The following is a 23,603-nucleotide window of genomic DNA, read 5'->3' on the forward strand; positions in this document are numbered from 1 at the left end:
TGTAGCGAGAACCTTATCATGATCGCCAAGCTAAACACACCCGATCCCTCAAGCTGCCCGGCATCCGCCACCATACTGCAATGAAAGGATCCGTGGTCGTAGTTCAGCAGGGGCACCACCGCAAATCGATGGGTACAGAGTTCCCTCATGTGCGGTCATTTACGTATAGTTAATGCCTTGCAGAGTTTATATGAAGCTCAGAGCAGAAATCGTTGACGACACCCCTTAATTCATACACAGTTGCCAATACTGCTGCAATAAACGTTAATGTTTTGCCAACATGGTATAGGCGGTGTGGAATACAGGGTCGATATTGCATAGCCTGCCCAGAGAGACTTCTACTGCTATACGCGAGAGCCTGGGCAGTTCAGGTATCGCGCACGCTGATTTGTTAGCTTTGAATTCTGCAATATAGTAACCCGATTGCCAAAATGTGTATAAGTAACTGAAAGTCTACGTGTGTATTTGTTCAAGTTTTTCGAAACTTCTTATGAATTTAATATTATATTGTTTGCAAATGTATTTTCTTCTTCTTGTCCGTTTTGTCGACATCTACTAAATGATCCCGTGGCATGCTCACTGTGATAGAATGTATTGATTGACTGGATCCTTTACTAAAGAAATAGGGAGCCATATATCCTCTTTTGGGATAGGTAGGGTTTTGCCAGACTGCAGAACTCCATGGAAATGTGAAAAGTTTAAATGGGACACAACGGCTATGTTTGCCTTTACGCCGGTAAAGTTTAGGTAAATCCTAGCTTTCCTATTACTTACAATCTTACCTTTCACCTCGACTTGCTATATTTTTCATGCTACGCTCTGCATTATTATTTCATTAATTTTTTCCCCCTTTCCAGTGCTATGTGGCTGATTATACTTCATAGATTTTGGCCGATCTCTGTCTTTCTGTAAATGAAATCTGGAATGGAGTTTCCGATGCTTTAAGCTGTTTCTAAATCCTACGTCACATTGGTCAGTGAGCCTCACCACTGATGTCTGGAATCACGAGTGGCTGAAACGTTACGTAGGAGAAATTCTAGAGTAAGATGATTCTATAAATACGGGCTCTGATGTATTATCTTGCCACAATGTCAAGTTGCACTTTCCGCATGTGCTGACGATGATTACGTATGAGGAAGAAAATCTTACCGGATTGCTGATTCTCGTGGTCACATAGTAGACTTTATTGTCAACTTGTAGACGGACGCACTGTGTGGCTGTCATATTTGTCGACTTTAATTAAAGAATTCGAGACTGTTGCACATGGAACAATCGATCATGTTCCTCTCTTCCAAATCAAATAGGCGTAATACTGTCTTTTGACAAAACATGTACATATATATCGAGGAACACACAACACCACAACATTCCAATTTTCTTGTGCAGAAACACTTGACGTTTATTCAACACGTGAACTTTTTTTGTGCGCATTTTGGTTGTGACACAAGGTATATGGCGATTGGTGAAAAGGCACTTCTTTTCAGGAATGCGTAATGAAACATGAGGCGCGATCAACTTTTTATAACTTAACAAGTACTTAACAAACACACGAACGCACACAACGGTACTATAGGAACTCTACACTTCAAAAGTAACTTATGTACAACCTTCATATAAAATTAAGTTTGGTGCGAGCATTTCAAACAAGCTGTACATATGATACAAACATTTGCTCCAGTTTGTGGACGGGTGCCATGGCTGCCCAAAAAAGAAGTTGTCCATCATGTGCTGTACGTAGCAGACCACATAACATACGGAGTGTTGCGTCAACTTGCAACTGCAGGTACAAAACGTGTGCAAGACTGAACTGAGAAATAGTCGAGGTTGTGCGGAAATGATGACTGGGAATTCGTGCAAACAGTACTGGGTAACAGAAAAAAAAACTATGTATGCATTCAAAGCGGCACATAACGAGATCCCTTGTTTCTTTTTTTTTTACGTGCCAATGACAGCAGTGTTCCATGGAATGATATCTGTTCACTTCATCACTAGAAAAACTGTGGGTTTTGGGTTACCAGAGTTACGTGAGTCTTTGCCACAGCTATACAAAGTGCATTGTTTACTTGGGGCAAGTAATTGATGAGGAGTGTCTGACGTATGCACTATTAGGAACAATGAACTGGTCCATTTCTCCAGCTGCACATTTTTGCGCTCAAGAAAGCACAAAGCCTATTGGAAAGCAAAAAATTAAGTTAATTGAGCATAAATTCAATATGGAATACATAATGATCAGATGTACTACTTGGCTTATTGCATACGAAGCAACTCGATAACAATGGAGTATGCAATTTATATTGGGCCTTGTAGAGTGAACGTTTTTTGTAAGAAGAAGATAAGAGACGCTAATACGGCGACAGCGGAAAATGTTTCCGAGAAACAGGACGGAACAACGACATTGCACCGTTGTTAAGGAATGTAGCAAGAAAAATTGTGCTGCAATCGTCCACATATATTTTGACGAAGTCCAAGCAAGAGTGTTCAGAATATAAGATAAAGTTTAGACTTGAAAAGGCAGAGCTTCAGTTGTTGATAAGAAAATATTCAGACGGAGTTGCCAATTTTGCTAATATATATTAAATATAAACCAAATCTTTTCCTTTCCGTTTTCTTGGTTACGGGGCCAATGCTAGTGGTAATAGCGATTTAAAAGTTAGCTACACTTATCAGAAAATCTTTGGTCCCGTCAAAATTTGGCACTACTATGCTAATCACTGCATGTTAGGTGCTTTTGTCTTGTCTACTGCCAGCGAGCAGAGAAGTGCTTAGTCAAAATCGACCCCTCTACTATATTCGTGTAGCTAAAGCTTGATACAAGTGCGCTCGGAGGGTGACAGCTCTCGAAAACACCAGGTCAGCTTTTCCATCCCTATACTTAACAACTGTTCAGAACCATCGAGCATGACAATGCAAGTTCACGTCGTTCTCCAACTACCGTATACGAAAACTCCGTCCGACTTCATGTTGGAAAACAGGGCGAATTGCAATATTTGTTTTTTAAACTAAGCAACTCCAGTAAAGATGTCTGAAAGTAGCATTCTCAAGAATTTCATTGAGCAATAATTTAAGGCTCCATACAAAGGGATCTCGATCGGCGTTTACTGGACTCGTTACATCTTGGGCACAGATATAACAAGCCTGCAGCAGCATCGAAAGTACACACCAAACATTTCAGATTGGTCGCGCAAGGAATCATGACACATCTCGTCCATATCAGTAGCGGTAATGCATTATCAGTGGAAAAACACTGAACTGACCAGATGCACCGAATGAGGTCAAAGCGTAACAGGCACGCGACATTGTAATGTATTTGGCACAGCGCACCGAGTGCTGGACAAGTCCATCAACGGTCGCTACCAGGGCCTCCAGACGGGGTCTCCGAACATCGCTGCCGGGGCCCGGCGTATGACGCCGAACGTGTGCTGCTCCAACTCGGCCACGTAGTTGTCGTCGCTGGCGGCCGACGTGGTCGACTCCGAGTCACTGAAGGGGCTAGCCGGTGCGCTGACGCCGGAGGAAGAAGAGGTGGAACAAGCCGAGGAGCGACTGCCGGTGGCCAGGTTGAGAGGGCTGGACACGGACAGACCGTGCAGATCACCGTTTGCGAAGCAAGGGTGATGGTGGTGACTGGCAACAGCGTAATTAGAGGCGGCAGTGGCATCGCTGTCCGGCACTTCTTGCTTGACGATGACGCGACTAGCAGCCATGGTGGACACGTCACCGTGAGAGGTAGCGTTCGCCGGGGATGTCGTTGACAAAGCGTGCGAGATGGCCCTGGTGGCGCCGCCCTCTTCGGCGTCCATGGCGTCCGTGGGCTGAATCTCGGAATGCAAGGAAGCCAGACAGGAAGCCAAGTGTCCCAGAAGCCGGGAACGGAGGGAGTCGTCTACGTCCGAGTTGCACACGAACCGGGACACCTCGCGGGCGCACTCGGCGAATCCTTCTTGGAACCGCACTTCCATGGCATGTGGTGCTGTGGAAATAAGAGAGAACACAAAAGAGGACCAATCAATATTTGCCTAGTACTTGAATCAATAATAATAAGTCGACCCCATAAATGTCGCTTGAAGCACTTCTTTTATAACGTTTATGAATGATAATAAGTCGACTTCATGACTTCGTAAACGTAACCCCAAACATTTCTTTCAATAGCGCTTACATAATTTTCCGGAATGTGGCAATGAGTGGTGTTAACAGCACGTTAACAAATAGTTTTATTCGTCACACAATGCCCATTTTCAGCTCCTAAAGTACCACAAGAATGCAGAAAGACGCCACTGCGGCAAAAACTTCTGTCACCGTGGGGGTGCCTAGCTCAGAGGCAGAGGCCATGGACAGATCTCTACGACAGTTCGTATATCATTCGCAGCAAAGCTTTAGTTTGGGCAAGCTGGTGCATACTTGAACACATATTTGGTTTGCGCGAAAAAGACACACACGAAGGAGAGTGAACAACACGGAAGTTTATGCTTCCTGTAAACGCATAAAAAATGCGAACAAAAATTGCTCTGAAGATGCCACTCGTTGTTGTCAATATGATGTTACTCATATGCAACATTCACATGCTCAGACTCCGGAAGTAAGGCATGATGCGAATATACAAACGTCTCATGGAGACCGGGACTTTGTTAAATAATTCTGCAGATTAGCTTTATTTTTATGTATATTACTTATATCAATCTTGCATCTGTCAAAGCTCGCGTCTTACAAAGGCTTTGTAACGACAGCACTTAATGTTGTGGTAGAGTCCCTATCGGGGCTCAAGCAAGGAAAAATGAATACCTGTTCCACAGCTACTTTTTTTAATGTTTTATTTTGCTCAAGATTCCATACTATGGGCTTAAATGGGAAGAGAACTGAGTTTCGACGTATGAAACATTTCAGAGCTCCAAGACGGAGGACAACTTACGGGGCAGATGATGACCCTGGTGGATGCCCTGCAGATGTCGCACGGTCATTTCCAAGATGTCAGCTTTTTCCAATTTGGCGTTGCGAGGGTTCTGCACGAAGAAGAAAACAAAGGTGTCGGTGAGCAAACATCATTGAAATTCACCCTAGGATGCTAAAGTGACAGCAAGATTTTCTCGAGGTGATAGGTAGAGTGATCGATAGCGCATAACGTGGCAGGGTTGTCGTTCGAGGTATTATTCTTCGATATAAAGGAACAGGGATCGAGTGATTGAATGCGGGCAACAGAGCAAGACAGAGCAGCATGCCCGCAAGACGAAACAGTAACCAAGTGACAAAAACAAACACATTCACGGCACTAATACTCCATGGCAAATCATTGAACTCTTCTCAAAGAACTTGGGAGCCGTCAATAAAGGCCCACCTGAGTTCTTTCGCTGGTTTGAACTGAGATCTTCGCTAGAACTCCACCCATATTTATGCGCAGAAGCGTGCAGAACCATGAGCAGTCCCGAATGTGTGCGCAGTCCCCAAGGATCGACCGAACGAAAGGGTAAGAAAGGGGAGCCCAGCCCTAACACAACACAAGGAACGGGGTCAATGCATTACGCAATATGTCGCCTCCGGGTGGGAGGGTGGGGCAGACTATTTTGTATAGTAAAGCGGCGAATGCACACACGGGCGCCGTGTCGCATATATATCATGCTCCAGCGTACGACGACCGCGACGCGACAAACGCGCCGTCAGAGGTCAAAGGGTGATACGGGAAGAGCGAGGCAAGGTCGTGAACCCAGAAGCCAACGAGTGAGGGGTCGCGATGCTTGAGTCACGATCAGTATGCCGAGCTCGCGTAACCTGTCGACCCCGTCTCTTACGTGGTGGATGACTAAACCGAAGCACGGGAGAATCCCGCTTCTGGGGTCGCGTCGAAAAACCATAGGGCTCTAAAAAAAATGGAGGGGCGGCGTCCCGTCAAAGAGGAGAGGCGTAGAGAAAAGAAATGCCTCTGAGACTCCGGAGCATCCCAAGCAGCTCCGTTCCCTCACTACGCACGATAGAGCAAGCAGTTCCTGAAACGAGTCTCGTAACCTTGGCTTTTCACTCCTCGAGGGGTCGGGTTCGCCGGTGTGCACGCTTGAATGGGGCAATGGCGGAGAGGTCGATGATCAGATCTTGTCGCAGAGCAACATACGCGACCACCCGCGTTTCACGCGTTTACACACGTCTCCGGGGACTCTCCGGTGGCCGCACCTATGCTGCAGCGAGTGATGCACGACGTGTGGTTCAAAGCGCGCTCACCACTTCGTACTTTCTTTTTTTGTTTCTTTCCCATCCGGAGGCTTGGGAGAAGCGTGCACGATTCGCGTCACGCGTGCGTTTCGTAACTATAAGAGCGCGCTCCGAAGTACCTGCTGTAAATCAGCATAAGTCCAGACCGCAGCGTGCGTGGCTCGATACCCCGTCTCCCGTGGGAGCTCGGAGCGTAATACGTCGTTGGGTGCGCGTACGTCGAGATTGAGCAAGGCGGTGCTGAGTCTTTCTTGCGATCCGACGGCGATCGCTGTGGCGCATCGAGAACAGCTGTCAAGCTCGCAGTGAGCCGAGGCGTCTTGCTTTCTTTCCTCCCTTTTTCTTCCGTTGCAACTGCCTCCCACGGATCATCACGGATCAGCAGGGTAGAAATTCGCGCGTAAATTGAGCGTCATTATTATTCGTTCGTCGCCAAGGCGAAAGTTCAAGCCACACTGCTGACGGAATGAACTTCGACTTGTCGAACAAGGCTAAACAAAAGCCTACAAAAAGCCTACATCATACCGTGCCTGCGACGGAGTTGCGTTATTTTTCTTATCAACATTCATTTTTCTTATCAACATTCCTGATGTTTTTAAGTCATCCTCACGTTTCTTTCGATGCCAAGGTCTGGTAGACTCGTACATTATGACGAGAATGATGAATGAAGTATTCTATGCTCCAGTACCCAAAACAGTTTCGCTCTTGCCACGCCATTAGTGGGCTGTGCCATTCGCTTTCCGCCCTCACCCACTTGTGCTAAAAATATCCACTTGCGCTAAAAATGAGGCAGCGCTGAATTACGAGGAATTTCTTCAAGGGCGTACACAGTCTTTATTCTTCGAAGAAACTATTGTTAGCGCAAAAGCAAGAACGCAGCAACATCAAGAGAACTGATGCAATCCAAAGAGTTCGGCGGGCGATATTTGTGTCAAGCTTTCATTAAGCGCAGAAAGACAGGTTCCACCGCTGCCTGGCGGGAGAGAGCTCCGTACGAGCGCACAGTGGCAATAAGTTCGCAATAAAGAAAGGCGCTGAGAAAGGTATCGGCCAGTGCGGTCCCTCGAAAGAAGAGGGAGGGAAGCGCGCCAAAATCTGCGCGCGGAGAGCACGCGCCGTGGCTTTCCAACGGAGGTAACAACAGCGTGAGAAAGATGACGCGTAGTAGGCGCGCTTTCAAATACCCTGCACGGGCACGTGACTGACCCACATTCGCAAGACAGGCGCGCGCGCGTTCTCAGCGGCAGCTCACCACCTTTCAAGCCGGTGGCCGAGCGAGCCGCGAAACATCGGACACTTTCTCCATTCTCTCCTACACGTTGAATTCAACACGCTTCGGCGAATGAAGGAAATATAGTAAAGAAACATTACGGCTCTCGGCATAAAGCGCGTGTCCGGTTGCCCATGGCCGCCGCACAAAAGCCCAGCAGCAGTGGTGAGACCATGAGAAACGCCTTTTTCGAGACCCTTTCCGCACCACGCCTGAAGAGCCCGGTGTTTTGCCTCCCGCTAGCCAACGCGTGCGCGGGAAACCAAAGGCTTCCCGCCAAGGTCGTATACACATGGTGTGCGCGGCGGCGACGCACTTCAAAGATATATAGGCGCGCCCGACAGTCAGACCCGTGGCTAAACACATTTCTTTTTGGCTGTTCTTCGTGCTCCATTTTTTTTTGGCTGTTCTTCGTGTGTTTGTGCTCCACAAACGTACCCGAAAGAAGCGCGTGGCGCCAGCAGAGGACACTGCAGCCACCGCTGCGGAAGGTCCATGGCCCGTTCTCGGTAGCGTTTCGGGCTACGTTTCAGGGAGTGGTTCGCTCGTCCCTTTCCCTCCTTATCTCGATGCGCGGGACCGCTAGTAAAAACTCCCCCTAAGAACCACAGCAGGGGGTGTGAGCGAAAGCCGAGCAGCCAAACGGGAATCCCCTTACCTATATGCCAGTCCTAACCCCACCCATGCCCGGTCTTGAGCTACGGGAGGTTTGTTCAAATTAGAGCGGCCATTAGTGCCTCCAGTATTCGAGTTCCTTCCCCCTCGTCTCATGTGGCGGGCCAACAAGGGGGACACGCTTCTTCCCGTAGCCGCTGCAGATCTACCTCAAAGGAGGGGGGGGGGGGGGGAGATCGAGCAGCCGTCCCAGAGTGGATGCGCACGGCGAGAAGGCAGCGAACGAGCAACCGACGACGTCGTTTAGTCTGCGCCGCTGGTACACACTAACAGGCTACCATTGCCTCAGGCACAGAAGCCGCCCATTTGGGAAAGAACGCGCGCTCTTCTTCCGCCGGTAAAGGTCTGTTACACTGTGTTCAATCTACTGACGCCTGCGGCGGCGTACGGGGCTCAGCCGTGAGAGTACTATATACTGAAGACCGATGACTAAAAGCCGCGCGAAGCAAGTAGAGGCTCGTGGAAAGAAAAGGCAGCGGGCGAGGACCCCCTGCAGAAGAGACGCCTCAGCTGTAGCTGTATACGTAGTGAGCGTAATCGCGCTTGCTCCACTACGTGTAAGTGCTCTACCAGACGTTGAGCCATCTTCCTTCCTCGTCACCCGCGTCCACCACGTTTGATGATCTCGTGAGAAGAAAGAGCATTGCAAAGAAAGCCATTGTTGCAGCGATGTTTCTGAGCTTCGGCGCTCTGTATTGTGGGAAGGCAAGATGGAAGGAGATGACGCGGAGCGATGTCGATTATGAGTGTGGCTAGCCAGGGGAAAATGAAAAGAACAAACTTTTCAACGGAAGCCATTCGTCTTCCGACCGGCCGGCGTGTCCGAACATGCGGGGTCGATAATCACCAGGCCTGCCTCCTTGCTAGGTGATCCGTTGCCCTGCTCGTTTCAGCAAACGAAGCGAGTGACGTCCACGACGATGGCTTTCGTTAAAAAAAAAACGGCTTTTTGTCGCGACCCTGCTTGCCGAGTGCAGATACGCAGCTCATTAAACAGGACGGTGATCGTCGTTGGCACTTGTACTGCCCCAACATTTTCAGCCTCTTTTTTCCATGTGAGCCACAGGGCAAATGCTGCTCATGTATGTACGTGCAGTATAGTAGTAAACCAAAAAGTCATAAAGAGAGGGGGCTAAACACACACACAGAAAAACATGCTAACGAAGGCGAAAGAGGGGAGGCTGTCCTGCGGGTTATGTAGACGAAAAAGCTTAAGGAAACGCAGGTGCGTTAAATAGCACCTTTTCGTTATTTTTTTTTTCTCACTTTAGCAGCCACCTCAGGCAATTTTTACGGAAAGGTAAAAGCCATTTCTCATGGGAAGTAACATCAATTTTTAGCATCGAATGGTCACACTACGGGGGCTTGCATGTTTGGTGGCTTAGGTATATGTTGTTCACAGTTTCATTTCTTTTTGCTCTTGTGAGGGTATATATAATGAAAGAATGTTGCGGGAGCAACTCTGAGTTGTGCAAGGAGAGCTTTGAGCGTAATACCAACCTCAAGTCCCTCTTCCGGAACGTTCTCCGGGGGTTCGAATCAGAAGGGCCAACTACTAGACGTGACACGGGGAACCACGTTCGCTAGCACGACTGATGGCTGACTCAATGACAGTTCGATTGAGCTTCCGGCCGCAGACCAACAGGCTAGTATTAAAAAATACCTGGGATTTTACGTCCAAAAGCTCCATATTATTGTAGGAAACTCTGTAGGGGGGGGGGGGGGGGGGGGCTTTGGAAATTTTGACAAAATGATTTTTTTAATGTAGACTTAGTCGCACAGTACACGGTCTTCGCATTTAGCCTCCGTGCAAACGCGATCGCCTCGACCGGGATCGAACCAGCAGGAACACGGTAAGTAGCGTTCTACCACGGCAGACAAGCACCTATACAGGTACAGCAGGTGCAGCAACGTGAGTACGAGAAATACAGGTACAGCAACGTGAACACATGAATTTCTTTAACGCCGACCCATGGTTCGCAAGTCTGTGTCTGTCGCGTATACCTCAGTGCTGCGAGGACATAACTATTGACCATGTGAAGGAGGGGATTCGCTCGCTGGATTTCGTGCCGACCGCTTGTGCCCTCGTGATCTCCGACGACAGCGTAGCTCTGGCCGACTGGACTCGCCCTACGCCACCTGTTGTCGCTGACGAGTGCTCTCGCCAGTGGTGTCCCGTCCTCGGACTCTTGCGACCATCTCCATATTTCCTATCTTCTCCTTACTTCCGTTGTTCACTGTCCCTGCGCCTCGCTCTCTCCTTCCTCTCTCTCTCTATCTCTTTACCTTTTAATCCTATCCTTTTAATGCCTCCTTTACCACCGCCCCTCATGAGCTATTGTTGAGGTGTCCTCCCCCTGTGAGACAGTTACGGGGCTCACTTTTCTCTTCTTTTCATTTAAAACAACTCCCCCCCCCCCCCACGTGAAGGATTTAACTTTCGACTATGCACGCGGGAGTACCACAGTACAAAGTTCAGCATGGGCGTAGCCTGGCATATTTTAAGGGGGGGATGCTCATGCGTTCTTTTGTATTCGTGCGTATATGTGTACACATGTAAAACTTAAACATCTTAAGGCCTGGGGGTGAACCACCCCACCCCTTTCCCGAATGCGCCAGAATGAAGAGCCTCAGCGGCGAAGTGCACGAACATAGCAGTCCGGCGAAGTGCGTGAACATAGAGGAGTCCGGTGCATTGTAACACCTTAAACGGCCTCCTAACACGATCAATGTTGCGCATGAGTCAAACCATCAGGTTCCCAACGCGACCCATGCAATATCTAAGCTGATGAAGTGCACCTGTCGCCTGCGCGGAGCGTAGAAGAGTTTGCGAAGCCACGATTGCATTTAGCAGTAACTTATGGCAGCCGCAACAACTACAAAATCAGAACCCAAAACAGATTTAATAAATCAAGCCTGCCCATTTGATCGCGAAGAAGCGCCACGCTCTTTTGACACACTCTTAACTCCGTGTCAGCCAAATATAATTTTCATCATGCAGGGGGGCGTTGCATCCTCTTTCATTTCATTTTTCATTTTATTATACTGTCAGCCCTATTTGGGCTATAACAGGGGTGGAAAAAACCAATATACATACAAAAAATAGGTACTCCCTATACAACTTCTATTATACATAACAATGAATGACAAGAAATAGCCAAAGCACTCTGCTCTTGAGGACATAGAATAATCAAAATATAAACTATACATCTTTATACACGACATCCTTTAGGCCCTTCAAGAAAGAAGGTACACATTCCAATAAGACAGTGGAATTCGGCAGCCTGTTCCACTCACTGATCGCCCGCGGAAAGAAACTGTACTTAAAACAATCGTTGTGTGATCTGGGAGGGGGGATGTACATGTTATGCCGGTGCCTTGTCGTTTCCCCAGTTTTTATATACATATACTTCGATTTGTCTATTTTTACTTGTTCTTTAATGATTAAAAAGAGTAATTTAAGTCTTTCATACTCTGTCATTTGTTCTAGTGGTTCAAGGTGGGCCAGCTTGGAAAGCTGAGTTGGGGAGTGGCAGCGCTGGTATTTGTTAAATATGAAACGTGACGCCAATCTTTGTATTCTATCTAGCTTAGTGCGATTACTTGTGTACGGATCCCATACCACCTTTGCGTACTCCATAATTGGCCGTACGAGAGCCTCTTAAATTACCAGGTGACCGATAGGCACGGCACGTTCGATTTTTCGCCGGAACGAAGTGGATACGACATGTGCCACAAGTCGAGACGCAAATTGTCCATGGAGCACGTCTCGGGGAAAGGAGAGTAGCGTGTAGATGGACGGTAGCTGAAAGGAATCACGAAGCCGTCGAAGAAATGAGAGAGAGGGGGAGAAAGGAACGTCAAAGCCGTCAGACTCGCCAAAAGCGCCGCACGTGCCATGGATGGTTCCTCGCCGGTATTTCATCGTTTTCTTTAACGCTACCTTCTTGATTTCTTTCCTCTAAGGCTCGGCTTCGTGAAGAGCTCCTGTATACCTGGCAGCCTGCGTGACAGGACGATGGTGAGGGGGCATCATATGCGATAGGAAGACGCTCCACGCGTATCGCGAGTGCAAAAGAGCGCGACGTGGCGGTCAGTCACGCGGCGTCTTCAATGTCGCAAGACGCGTGCTTGGTTCACCTTCACATGTGGCACCATCGAGACGCGTTATGCACCCCCCGCGGTGTGGACGGGTCTCGGACGTGAGGTGACCGGCAGAACGTTGACGTTTCTTGTGAAGCTACTACTTGAGGGTCCACGTGGGCCGTGATTGCACGGTTGACGGGAAAGCCGCAAAATTACTGGGCGGCGTCAAACCTCGGTTTCAATCAAATTTTGTCGGCACCCGAAAAAAAAACATATGCGTACCGGAGGAGGGGCGGTGTAGCGTCTCCGGTTCAGCGGTGTTTACGGATCAACGATTCTCAATGTCCTCTAACTCTCAGTATACTTCGCACCTCTTGCACGCTGTTCGCATCCCCTCAATAGCCACCGATGCGTTGCCAATATAGCTACAAAACTGTTAAAGAGGGGAGAAGATTAAAAAAGAACACATGTGATAGACATGGTAAGAAATAAAGGAAGAGCACAGGAGTAAGAATATGTATACCAACTTCAGCCTGTTCTACATTTCCAAGTTTTTCAGGGGAATTAAGTTTTGTGCAAGTTCCTTTTTTTCACTCACTGTTCCTTATAATTTCGGCTGTTATCAGGATCAACCTCTGTCGGTAGTCCTGTGTTACTTTGCCGAGTCAAAAAATTGAAATCGAAACAATAACGAAGTATGTGCGATCTCGTGTGTGAGGCCCTCAAGTTAATACACCTTTTCAACAAATTACACGTATGAAGTAAACAGCTTTTGTGGTCTGTTTCCCGCTTTTCCTGGTTTCTAATGCGAAATTTAGTCCCGACTATCGCTGCGAGAAGGAGAATAAAAAATAACGTTAAGGTCGAGTGCCTGCTTAGGTCACAACTAATACAGTTCTGCATTCTTAGTATGCACTATGTTTGCCATCACCTATGATCCAGAGGCCTTCTGCGACAACATTCAGAGGCGTAGGAAAACACGAGAGAATCAATCATCTGGCGTCTATCAGAATAATAGTAAGCTGGAGATGTTCGTATCATAAATTCACAGTGCAAATACCTTAGCTCTCGTTTTCATCTCTCCGCTTGCGTGCCTCATCTTTTGCATTGTGCTACACTTTGATTTGCACCCGCTTGCCTTACGCTGAAGATCAACACTTATGCGCCATGCGTGAATTATTGGGTACGGGGCTAATTATAACCGCCTTCTGCTTTTTTTTTTTTTTCAAAGGTGCTCGCATAAATACATATACCACCTGCGTTTCTCCAATTTCTTCTGGAAAGCCTCGTTTTCAGGCTCCAATAGTCAACAGTGTCTAAGCAAGCGCGCAAAGTTACCACTCGGCCTCGGCTCAGTCGGCTGAGTCGAGCCCGACATGATCACCTCATGCTCCACACACCCACCGATCACGATCCGACTCGCGTTGTCCACATCCCCCGTCAGGCGGGTGTAGCCGCGCCGCTGCCGCACGGTTTGAGAGGGCGCAAGGAGCAACACCTGCTTCCGCACTCGGCAAGCCGCCGGTGCTTCCGCCCTTGCCGACAGAATGCGGCGTGGCCCAATCAACGGCGCAACGTAAGGAGAACACTCGCACCGGCCTGCCTCGCCTGGCGGGTGCTTCTTCCCTCTGCCGGAAACAACAACGGCCACCGCGCTCACAAGCGAGACAAATGGTGGTTGTGTGGGCAACGGCACGCATCTAAGAGTGAAAGGGGAGGCGCATTGAGGCGGAATAGCCTTGACACTTGACCCGTTGTTGCCCAACACCGCCAGCTGAGGGCCCTCACCGACGGCTGAGAGTGAAAGAGCTATGGAGATTACCGGTAGGGCGTAGGAGAGGGAGAGGTGAAGGGTGAGCACAGGTGGAGCAACACGGGTAGCAGGGTGCATGTGTGGGTTGGAAGGGAGACTTGACAGCGCATTTGGAAAAGATGCGTTGCTTAATGAACTTATGGGTGGCGTCCTTAGCGCGTGATGGGCTGCGAAGATGAAGCTGCAAATCAGTCTAGTGTACGATGTGAGAGATTAGGGCAAGTAAAAGGGGGTGCGAGAAGAAAGGGGGGGGGGGGCCTGGTAAAGTGGGTGGAGTGTGATTAAACTGTCTGGTGCTGAGCCTGCACGGGCTACAGCACGGACTACCTGGCCACGCTACCGCACGGGAAGTTAGTGCTATATTTTGTTCCTAAAAAAAAAAAAAACATGTGCATCGTCTAATGCCGAATTTTCCTCATCAAGCGAGGCTATACCTTTCATGTATGGGTCTTAATTACACCGATGCTCGTTCCACTTGCATCTCCCAGTAGTGAAGCCATTATAGGTAGCCCGCGTTTTCATCGACGAGAGAAAACCATTTGTGAGGAAGACATTTATACACCACATTGGCCTAATAGGGTCGTGATTGAGGCAAATTCGCATGTATAAGGTTGTTTAGACATAGTTTTATTTTTATGTCCCCAGAACGTAGCCAAAATGTGTTCCGCTTCATCTGTAATCACACCCTGAGAAGCCATGCCCGCGAGAGATGGTATAAACGCTTCGCGATCGACTGTACTGTCATTAGATCGAACTAAACGATGGTCATTGTCTCGGACACACTAATTCGTTATGTTGCGCCAGCTGCGTGCAGACAATGAATGAATGAATGCAAAACTGGAAGGGATACGAACACGCGCTGAAATGGCTATGAAGTTGCTCACGATGTACTTCCAACCCCTGTAATGTAAAGTTGAAAGTTGTTTTTATTTGAACAGCGCTGTCTTTAGCTGACCTTCGAGGAACAAGTTTTCACTTTTTTCTAAAAGCGGAGATCGACATTTTATTTCTGGAATTGATGCGTTACCTCCCTTCCTGCAACAGTTCATGAATTGCAAAGTGCCACACCTGAGATTCCTTCTTGCTGCTTCCGTCCAGCAGTAGGCTCTTCAGTTGTGCCAGGCTGTGGTTGATCCGAGCCCGGCGGCGTTTTTCCATCAAGGGCTTGGAAGCCTATGAAAAACCAAAGCGAACGCATTTCAGTACTGTTGGCATGGACGGTACCTCATAATGACGGGGATGAGCTGGTCCGATTGTAATTGAATCAACGTCAGTTGAATAACCATCACTTATGTTGCTTGTCACACGAATATCACAACGACCTTTGGTAATTAGACATGTCTCGCGTGAGCTGATGATCGTGCAACTGTGTATGCCCTAATTTGATCGTATATTAAATATGTCAAATTGTGAGCGCCAGTAAGGTTTTGCTTGACCGTGTTCACTCGTTTAAAAGTGTATATATGATACAACTTCCGTCCGTATTGGCGGACGGCGCTGAAATGGTAATGCGAGAAGGCGATACGTGCATGGCGACCACAGTTTCAACGCTGCGTCAATATAGTTCTCGCGAAACTTCCTGCTTTTAGCTTCAGCAAAAAGATATTTCTCTAGCAGTCACTTCGATAAATATGCAACGATCCCATCTCATTTTCTATTTCTTATGTCTTTATTTGATATTTTTTGTTTGAACACACTATTGTGCGTCGTCAGTTGATATGCAAATTGTGCGTTTCTACTTCGTGGCGTATGCATATTCCTCAGACGACCGCTTCTTAGCAAGAGACGCTACAAGCGCTATATGTTCAGGTGGTCGCACTTAAGCATGCATAGCTGGCAACATTATCGTGAAAAGGGTGGTAGGAGGCTGGTATGATCTCCGACCATGTCCACGCATTATTCTTGGGAGGCTCGCGCTGCCCTAAAAGGTGAAAGCAAACGTGTATTCAGCGGTTGTAGCAGTAGTGATGACGCACTTGACGTGTGATGCTGACGCAACTTGTACCAAGGAAAAATGAAACAGCGCAAGGCAGAGGCGCCTCGGATGTTCGCATCGGTATACCCCCCGGTTGCACGTATAACACTAATAGACCGACGACGATTAACGATAGCAGAAAAAGTAAAGTGGAAAGGCCTTGACGAAGCGTTTTAATAATCCGTTCTCGCACGTGCACGCAACGGAGTCACATTTGCATAAGCGTATTGGGTATATAGAGCCGTCGCAAGTACTGTAGGGTGCGGAAATACGTAATAAAAAAACATCGTCCCAAGTTTTTGAAGGTTGTTAAGACAGTATAATTTCTTCCTTATAGCATATATATATATATATATATATATATATATATATATATATATATATATATATATATATATATATATATATATATATATATATATATATATATATATATAGCTTGCGAAACATGTGGTGGGTGGTTTATGCGACGATGTATAAATCATAGTAATTGTTGGGATTTAACGTCCTAAGACCACGATATGATTATGAGAGACGCCATAGTGGAGGGATCCGGAAATTTCGACCACTTGGGGTTCCATAACGTGTACCCAAATCTACGCACATCTATGGGCGTCAAGCGTTTTACCTCCATGAAAAATGCTGACGGTATAAAAAAGGAATGCCTACACAGCTGGAAAGAAAGTGACAGATGGAAGAATACAGTTTTTCGTAAAACGATTATAGAGTGCTTGCGCAGTGACTTTAAATATGGTGAATATTTTAATGATTACTCCACCTCGGTATGTATGCCGTTGAAAACTCAGGAGCGTCATCTTTTTCAGTAGTAATCTCGGCGTCGAACCCCCGTGCGCCGCTTGACTGCTTAAATGGCAATCAGTGTAGTGAATTACATCTGGAACGCATGCCACATCAGTGTCACGAACAAATATTGACCACAGATAATAATGGTGCTATCCGAAACACGAGCTATTCGGCAAGTTAAAATGCAGTCAGTGATTTTTCTCACCTTGCGAAGACAAGAGCATCACATCATGACTCGGCATAACTTTTCATGGGAGCAATGCATTTTTATGTGCAGGCTGTTGCACATAATGAACTTGTACTGTGTATGTGCTTGACACAGCAGCTAACACGCCTTCGTAGCAATCGTTTAAGGCTGGCTGGTATGTATACACTCAGCTTCTGAAGTTTACAGACATCGAGGTACAAGAATAAGCTGAATATTCCTTATACTACGGCAGACAATCTTGAGTTTAAATTTCCGACCTCGGATAAAACGCGCTAACATGTAATGTGCTCTACCGAAATTCGCCATAAATATATGAGAGATTCAACGTTTTCTCGAACTTAGTGGTCTCAAAACTTTTGTCGCAGACTGTACGGCACACGGGTCTCAGTTCATATTCGACTCCCGTAGACGTAAACGTTCACTATTATAGAGGCGAAACACCTCCCCGAAATTACGTTACGCGGTGCGCCGACATCCACCCAATTGTGCGAGGATAAAAAAGAACGAAAAGACAGAGGATTCTATCATCAAATCAAGTTTGACAAATGAAGCTAGGTTCACGGTTGCGTGTACTATAGGGTGCACTGATTGTGTATCACTCCCTCATACCATCCCTCCGAAAAATATATCGAAATTTGCAGTTACATATTGTACCAACATTCTTTCAGATAAGCTGTGCTAAAAGATAAGACCTTGGTTGGGTAAAGTCAACGGCCCTACCATACGTGCGTCCTGACTGTTCCTCGTATAGCGGCAAAACAACGCCCAACGCATTCCGATAAGTTCCAGCGTGCGAGGGACCAATAGAAAGCAGTGTAGCAAGGAGTACTGTCAACACTTATAAAAGCCGGAGGGGTATATCTTGGTTTCATTATATGAAATCACGAAAAATCGGTCCGTGTGCACGTAATTATTAGCTGAAGCTCATAACCATCACAATAACTTAAACCGAACAATATGTTTGTTCTCTCAGCTGATGTTGTCACGATTCAGTTCTAAGGTCTTGCTGACCAGGTGTGCAGTACAGAACGTAGTGCAAGACTACGCCGTAATGTGGAAGACGCTTTCTTGGCATTTCAGGTCGAACCAGGGACCCACTTCTGTCTCTGTGCCTGGATCTGAATTCCACCGCTACAGAAGTTTGCAGCACGGAGAATGTGCTTTAGAACGTCTCAAACGCCTGTTCCATGGCTGTTTATGGGAGGATGATAATTTAGATTGCTCAGAGGTCTTACTGAGTATCTTTGCTACGCGAAGAGAAATGTCACCCTACTGTACTACTGTCAAAATTATCATGCCACGCACAGCGACGTTTTTCAAGCATCGAACGAAAGCCGCGTTTGGAGGCGCCAATGTCGTCAGAAGTTTTCGTTGCTCTCAACGGCAGAGTTCAGTCACAATTGACTCGCCGTTATTACATACTGCATATGATAAGTCAGCAGCTAATGGTCGTGCGTTTCGAGGTAGCCATTGCCGGGGTGTGTGAACGAGGCATTAACTTATGCATATCTCTATGCCTACCACCCTTCTACTCAACGGCAACAAAATTCGCTGCTACATGAGGTGCTGTTTCCTACTAAGCAAATCTTTCGAGTGGATCGCCTGGGTTCATGTGGATAAAACCACGTTACCACTGCCTGTTTTATAGCACTGCTTAGATTAAATGTCGAATGTTGCCTTGCTGTAGGATTGCAAGGTGCTGTGCGAGTATCGCGCACGGTGACCTCGAGTCTCCGCCGTGAATGGGGGACGTCAATAGCTGCTCTACGTTATATAGATATGAGCGTCCAGTTAAAATGTGAAGTAACTGACATGGGGGACGTGTGAATGACAATAGTGAGGAGTACGGAGGCTCCTGAAGCAGCCGGAATATATAGGGTAGGACATTGATGAAAACCACGTGGAAACGCCAAAGCTCTTTATGCGTTAAAACTGGGCACACTGTTATAGTGTTCTAAGTTTGTTTCTTCTTTTCCAGAGTGGTCTCGCAACTGGCGTTCTCCTTCTTTCAGGAGTGTGTAAACTGCTCGGAAGGCGAGTGTTGCCAGATTTACGCAAGCCAGTGGGTTGCCTGACTAGAGACAGCACCATCCGCTAATCCACGTAGCGGCGTCCGCGAGAAAATTGTCTATGTATTTACCTTTTGGCAAGCTCTCATCATGGTACACTATATTGGGCCTTCATAATAGATGCAAGTACGCCAAACATATAAGAAGTATTGCACAAAACAGGCATGCTGAGCTATGGACATGAACGAAACCCAACAGCAACCCTGTGTACAGAGGAAACCATAAACAAGTTCATATGTAATAAATAGCCTTGCACCCGAGCAGTTTTTTTAGCCGTATGCCAGCGTGCTTTATAAATTGAGCACATTTGCTGCGCGGTCCAACTATTTTTAGGCCTTTGCATTACCACCACATGAAAGCTTAGCCGATAACGAAAACGCCGACAAAAGTTTCAAATTCTTGCTGGATGACATCCTGATTACGATGGCAACGTAGCACAAAACCTGAACGTAAAGTGTTCATGTTCAGTCATTGAGTTGATATATCATTATATGTGAAGTTTAGCGTCCCAAAACCACTGTATGATTTTAAGAGACGCCGCAGTGGAGGGCTCCGGAAATTTGGACCACCTGGGGTTCTTTAACGTGCACCCAAATCTGAGCACACGGGCCTTCAGTCATTGAGTTCCCAGTCATCGAAAAATAAAGTCGACAGACACTCGCCTCAACGGCGGTTGTACGTGACTACACCTATATAGATAAACGTGTTCTTCCTTATCTTGATTCCGAGGCAGTTGCCTCTTTTTGATGTCAGACTACTCGTGTGGATACCGCGTTTCCGTTTTTCGCGATAGTCGGCGTGTGACTCGGCCCGTATTATTCCGTAGTAAGCGAGAAGGATGCCGTGAGAGGCAAGACTATATAACCTCGGAGGCTCGGGATGGCGCGTTGCCTTATCGGCCAGTTGTCGCGAAGCGCTCCCCCCTCCTCCTTTCCTTGTCTCTTTGTGGACAGCTTTCGCTTCTGGAAGAGACATGCACGTCCTTCTCTTCTTATGTGTACCTTGCCTCCTACGTCATCGCGCCCAGACTCAGACTGCATCAGCAGCGGTGAGGTGAGGCGATCCCCCAGTGCGAGAGGAGGTTTGGGGCACAAGTGCGGCGGCCGGGGTGTATTGTTGGCTCTTCTTGTAGCTGCAGTGGTGGTGATAACGATGGCACGCCGGCCGACACTCGATAAAGAGTCGCGCAGATTAGAACGAAGGAAACTAAGTAAAGAAAAAGCAGAGTGTGTAGAGCCAACACCACCTAGAAGACTTGGGAAGACGAGTGCGGTGGTGGGCGCGCGCGCGCTGAACACGTGCTTGGTTGACCTATCAGGGGCCGGACTTGGCAGGAGGCATGCGAGCTGTGCCAACACCAGTCTTCTAGGTGGTGTTGGCTGTGCCCCTGCGGACCCTCGCTCGGCGCGTGTTCCGACGCGCTGACGCATGAAACCGCCCGCTGCTTGTGTTCCTATTTATTCCCCCGGAGCACACCCTCTCTCCTCTGTTTGCTCCTCTTGGAATCACGTTCGGTTGCCCGTTTGTCACCCGGACGCGCACTGGGGTTCGCACCTCTCTGTCGGCGTACTGAGGGTTGTCCAGAGATCTGAGGCCAAGACTATTTTTTGCCTAATGCATACAGCGTTCTACTATTTTTAAAAAAAAGTTGAGTACACTGTACAAGGGAACACTCGCTTGCACGGGATGTCTGCAGTTCGCTTATTCACGAAATCATGATGGTTTATATTTGCATATGACTACTAGTAGCTAACAGCTCCGACTACTTTTGATAGACTGCAGCCATGCATGACTGAAATTACCCCATTAAAACAGCGTTATAGTATTCTCTATTCTCTTTACCAGGGGACAGTACTGTAAGTACCTCACCGATTAGGCCGTACACTTAAGATGTAGAATAAAGCAACACTGTGAACAAACCGCTGTCTTTTAACAGCGTGGAGTAAACTAAGATTGATATGTGGGGTTTAACGTCCCAAAACCACTCTATGATTATGAGAGACGCCATAGTGAAAAGCTGCGGAAATTCTGATCACCTGGGGTTCTTAGATATAAAGAACGCTACTTCAAGGGGCTTGTTCAAAGGGACAAACTAGCGTAAAGTGATTTGAGTTGTAGTGCTTTACTTGCTGAAAGAATCATCAGAGTGGCAGGTACAATGGTTCGGGTCGACGGACACCGGTTCATAATTTTCATAATGTGAGGGTCTTTACTGTGCGCCTAAGCATACGTACACATGCATTTGGTTGTAAGAACGTGCAGCCCCGCGGCTGGGATATTACCCACAGTACGATGCTTAGCAGCGCCAGGCCATTACCGTGGCCCGTAGCTGAAAGGCCCCAATGGGGGATTACGCAGCAAAGGATGAGAAAACCATGACATAATTTAGACTCGATAATGAATGAGGCAATAGACCTGAAGCTCTGCGATGCTCTACAAATAAAAGTAGCGGTCGATGTTTACAGCAGACACGCTTGAGTGTTGGCACGCAACCTATTTGTGTCTGCCCTTTGTTGCCTTTGTCCACGGGTGAAAACGAACACCGCAATAAAATATGCACCCTTAAAAACTGGCATGAATGAACACTATATGCTCGCTGCCAGGAAGAAGCTACAAATTTTCGCTTGATTCTGCGTCCACTGTTTAACGCCTGCAAACAGTATGCAACGCCTAACTGAAATACGCGGATCACGGCGGGACCGATTAATGATCACTCCTTCTGGACAGCCAGAGTTGCAAACTTTAATATGTTATTCGCTCGCCAAAACGACGCGCTTTACAAACCTCACATTGCTAATGCTTGATTAGATCATTGAAGAATATCCTGCGCAACACTGACGCCGGAGAGATTGGAATTTCGCAAGTAGGGCAGTACACGCATAGAATTATATCAATGTGCCATAATTGAACAAGATATTGGATGGTTTATGAAAACAAGGTTACACATTTTTAGTGAGGTTTACTGCCTCTCATTTATTTCTTACACAGTCTATATGAAATAAACACAAACTTGGGAAATTTGCAGCTTTCAAACACCTCAGCTGCTTCACATCGACAAGAAACACGGTGCTACTTGAATACGAGCATGACTACATGCAGTAAGAACAGACGAAGGAGGACGAGACGCAAGTTCTACACAGTTAAAAATCATATTATTATTTATCTTGACGCGTGGCTCTCGCTAAACTTTATATACACTCACATGATATCTGTGATAAGATGTTTAAAGAAGGTAAAAGCTTTACTGCAGGTTACAAATGAGCTTGGAAACTACAGCATGGAAGAATTTTAGAGGTGAATTCGACTAGCCAGTAGCTTAATATCAATCGTTAATCCCCACAAGCAACTACCGCTGTGCTCTTCCTTAGCTAAGCAATTTAAGGAAATTCATGCCACTTGTGAAAATCTCCAGCGAAAAACGATCGAAGAAAGCCGACGGACTGAAACGCATGTTCACTGAAGCATCAAAACGGCGCCGATGTAATCATACACCCACGCACACTAGATGCCGGTCTTAAAATCGTTCTCGCCAAAAGAACGTCGGGAAATCAAATGCTCTGCATTATCGAACGAGATCTACAAAGGCGGCTTGAGTCTATATCAATCTGCATCTCCTAAGACACGTTCGCGCGTCAGTGCAGGTTGCACGGCTGCCTGTGAGGATGATCATCGATCGAAGTTGACCACAGCTGCAAAACGAAACCTAACAGAAATCGGCAAAGGCCTCTCACCCTTCGGCTCTCCGCCTTGCTCTGGTGCAGCTGGTGGTGCACGACGAATCCGAAACTGCGCTCTGTTGGAGGCATGGTCATCGCTCGACGCGTATCCTCTTTCCGCTCCGGGGCGGCAACGGGGAAACCGGCGAACACGAGCAAGTTGGGGACAACTGTTCGGCACGCGGCTCTCGCTACTACTAACTACTACTAAGAGTCCGTGCCTCCGCCACGCGCGCTCCGCAAGTCGTGTCCGCTCAACACCACCTAGAAGAAGTTTTCTAGGTGGTGTTGGTCCGCTACTCACCGCACCCTCCCTCTCCGTCACTCCGTCTCTTCCCCGCACCGCCGCCCAATCGGGCGCGCGTGTAGACCCTCTCCGTACCTTCTCTCCCACTCTTTCTAGACGCCATTTTCTTTTTCGCAGCACGGTTCAATTCACGAACGTGCGCCGCCGCCGCCGCTACCGGCGGGTGTGCGCGTGGCTGCCGCTTCGGAAGCCACCTTGTGAGCCCGTCTATTTTTTGTTCTACTTGTTGTTCTTTTTTGTGTGCCGTTTGCTACTGCACCACTGCCCTCTCCTTAGCAAGCTCTTCCCACCTCCAAGTTTTTTTACCCCTCTTTTTTGCGTCCCCGGGACTAGCGTTCCGCATGGCGTCCCTTTGCACGTGCCCACCACCGACTGACTCAAAAGTAAAATAGTCGCAAATGAGAAAGTCTCCAAGGTGGGTTGAAGAAAGCCAAGTGAGGCAGGGAAAGGCGGTAAGGCTAGATGGGCGAGGATTGTACGCACGA

The 23,603-nt window shown here is 47.5% G+C and overlaps 1 protein-coding gene across 1 annotated transcript; it reads right to left on the bottom strand.

Annotated features, from left to right (window-relative positions):
* Positions 1 to 1,367: 1,367 nt before the first annotated feature.
* On the bottom strand, positions 1,368 to 23,028 carry LOC142803756 (uncharacterized). Its single transcript, XM_075889636.1, has 4 exons — positions 22,827 to 23,028; positions 15,108 to 15,212; positions 4,907 to 4,997; positions 1,368 to 3,970 (listed from the first exon to the last, which is right to left on the bottom strand). The coding sequence occupies exons 1-4, from the start codon at positions 22,905 to 22,907 to the stop codon at positions 3,351 to 3,353; spliced, it is 897 nt and encodes a 298-aa protein (XP_075745751.1). The 5' UTR covers positions 22,908 to 23,028; the 3' UTR covers positions 1,368 to 3,350.
* Between the last annotated feature and the right edge of the window lie 575 nt (positions 23,029 to 23,603).

Source organism: Rhipicephalus microplus, chromosome 3, assembly GCF_043290135.1.
Source record: "Rhipicephalus microplus isolate Deutch F79 chromosome 3, USDA_Rmic, whole genome shotgun sequence".
Classification (NCBI taxonomy): domain Eukaryota; kingdom Metazoa; phylum Arthropoda; class Arachnida; order Ixodida; family Ixodidae; genus Rhipicephalus; species Rhipicephalus microplus.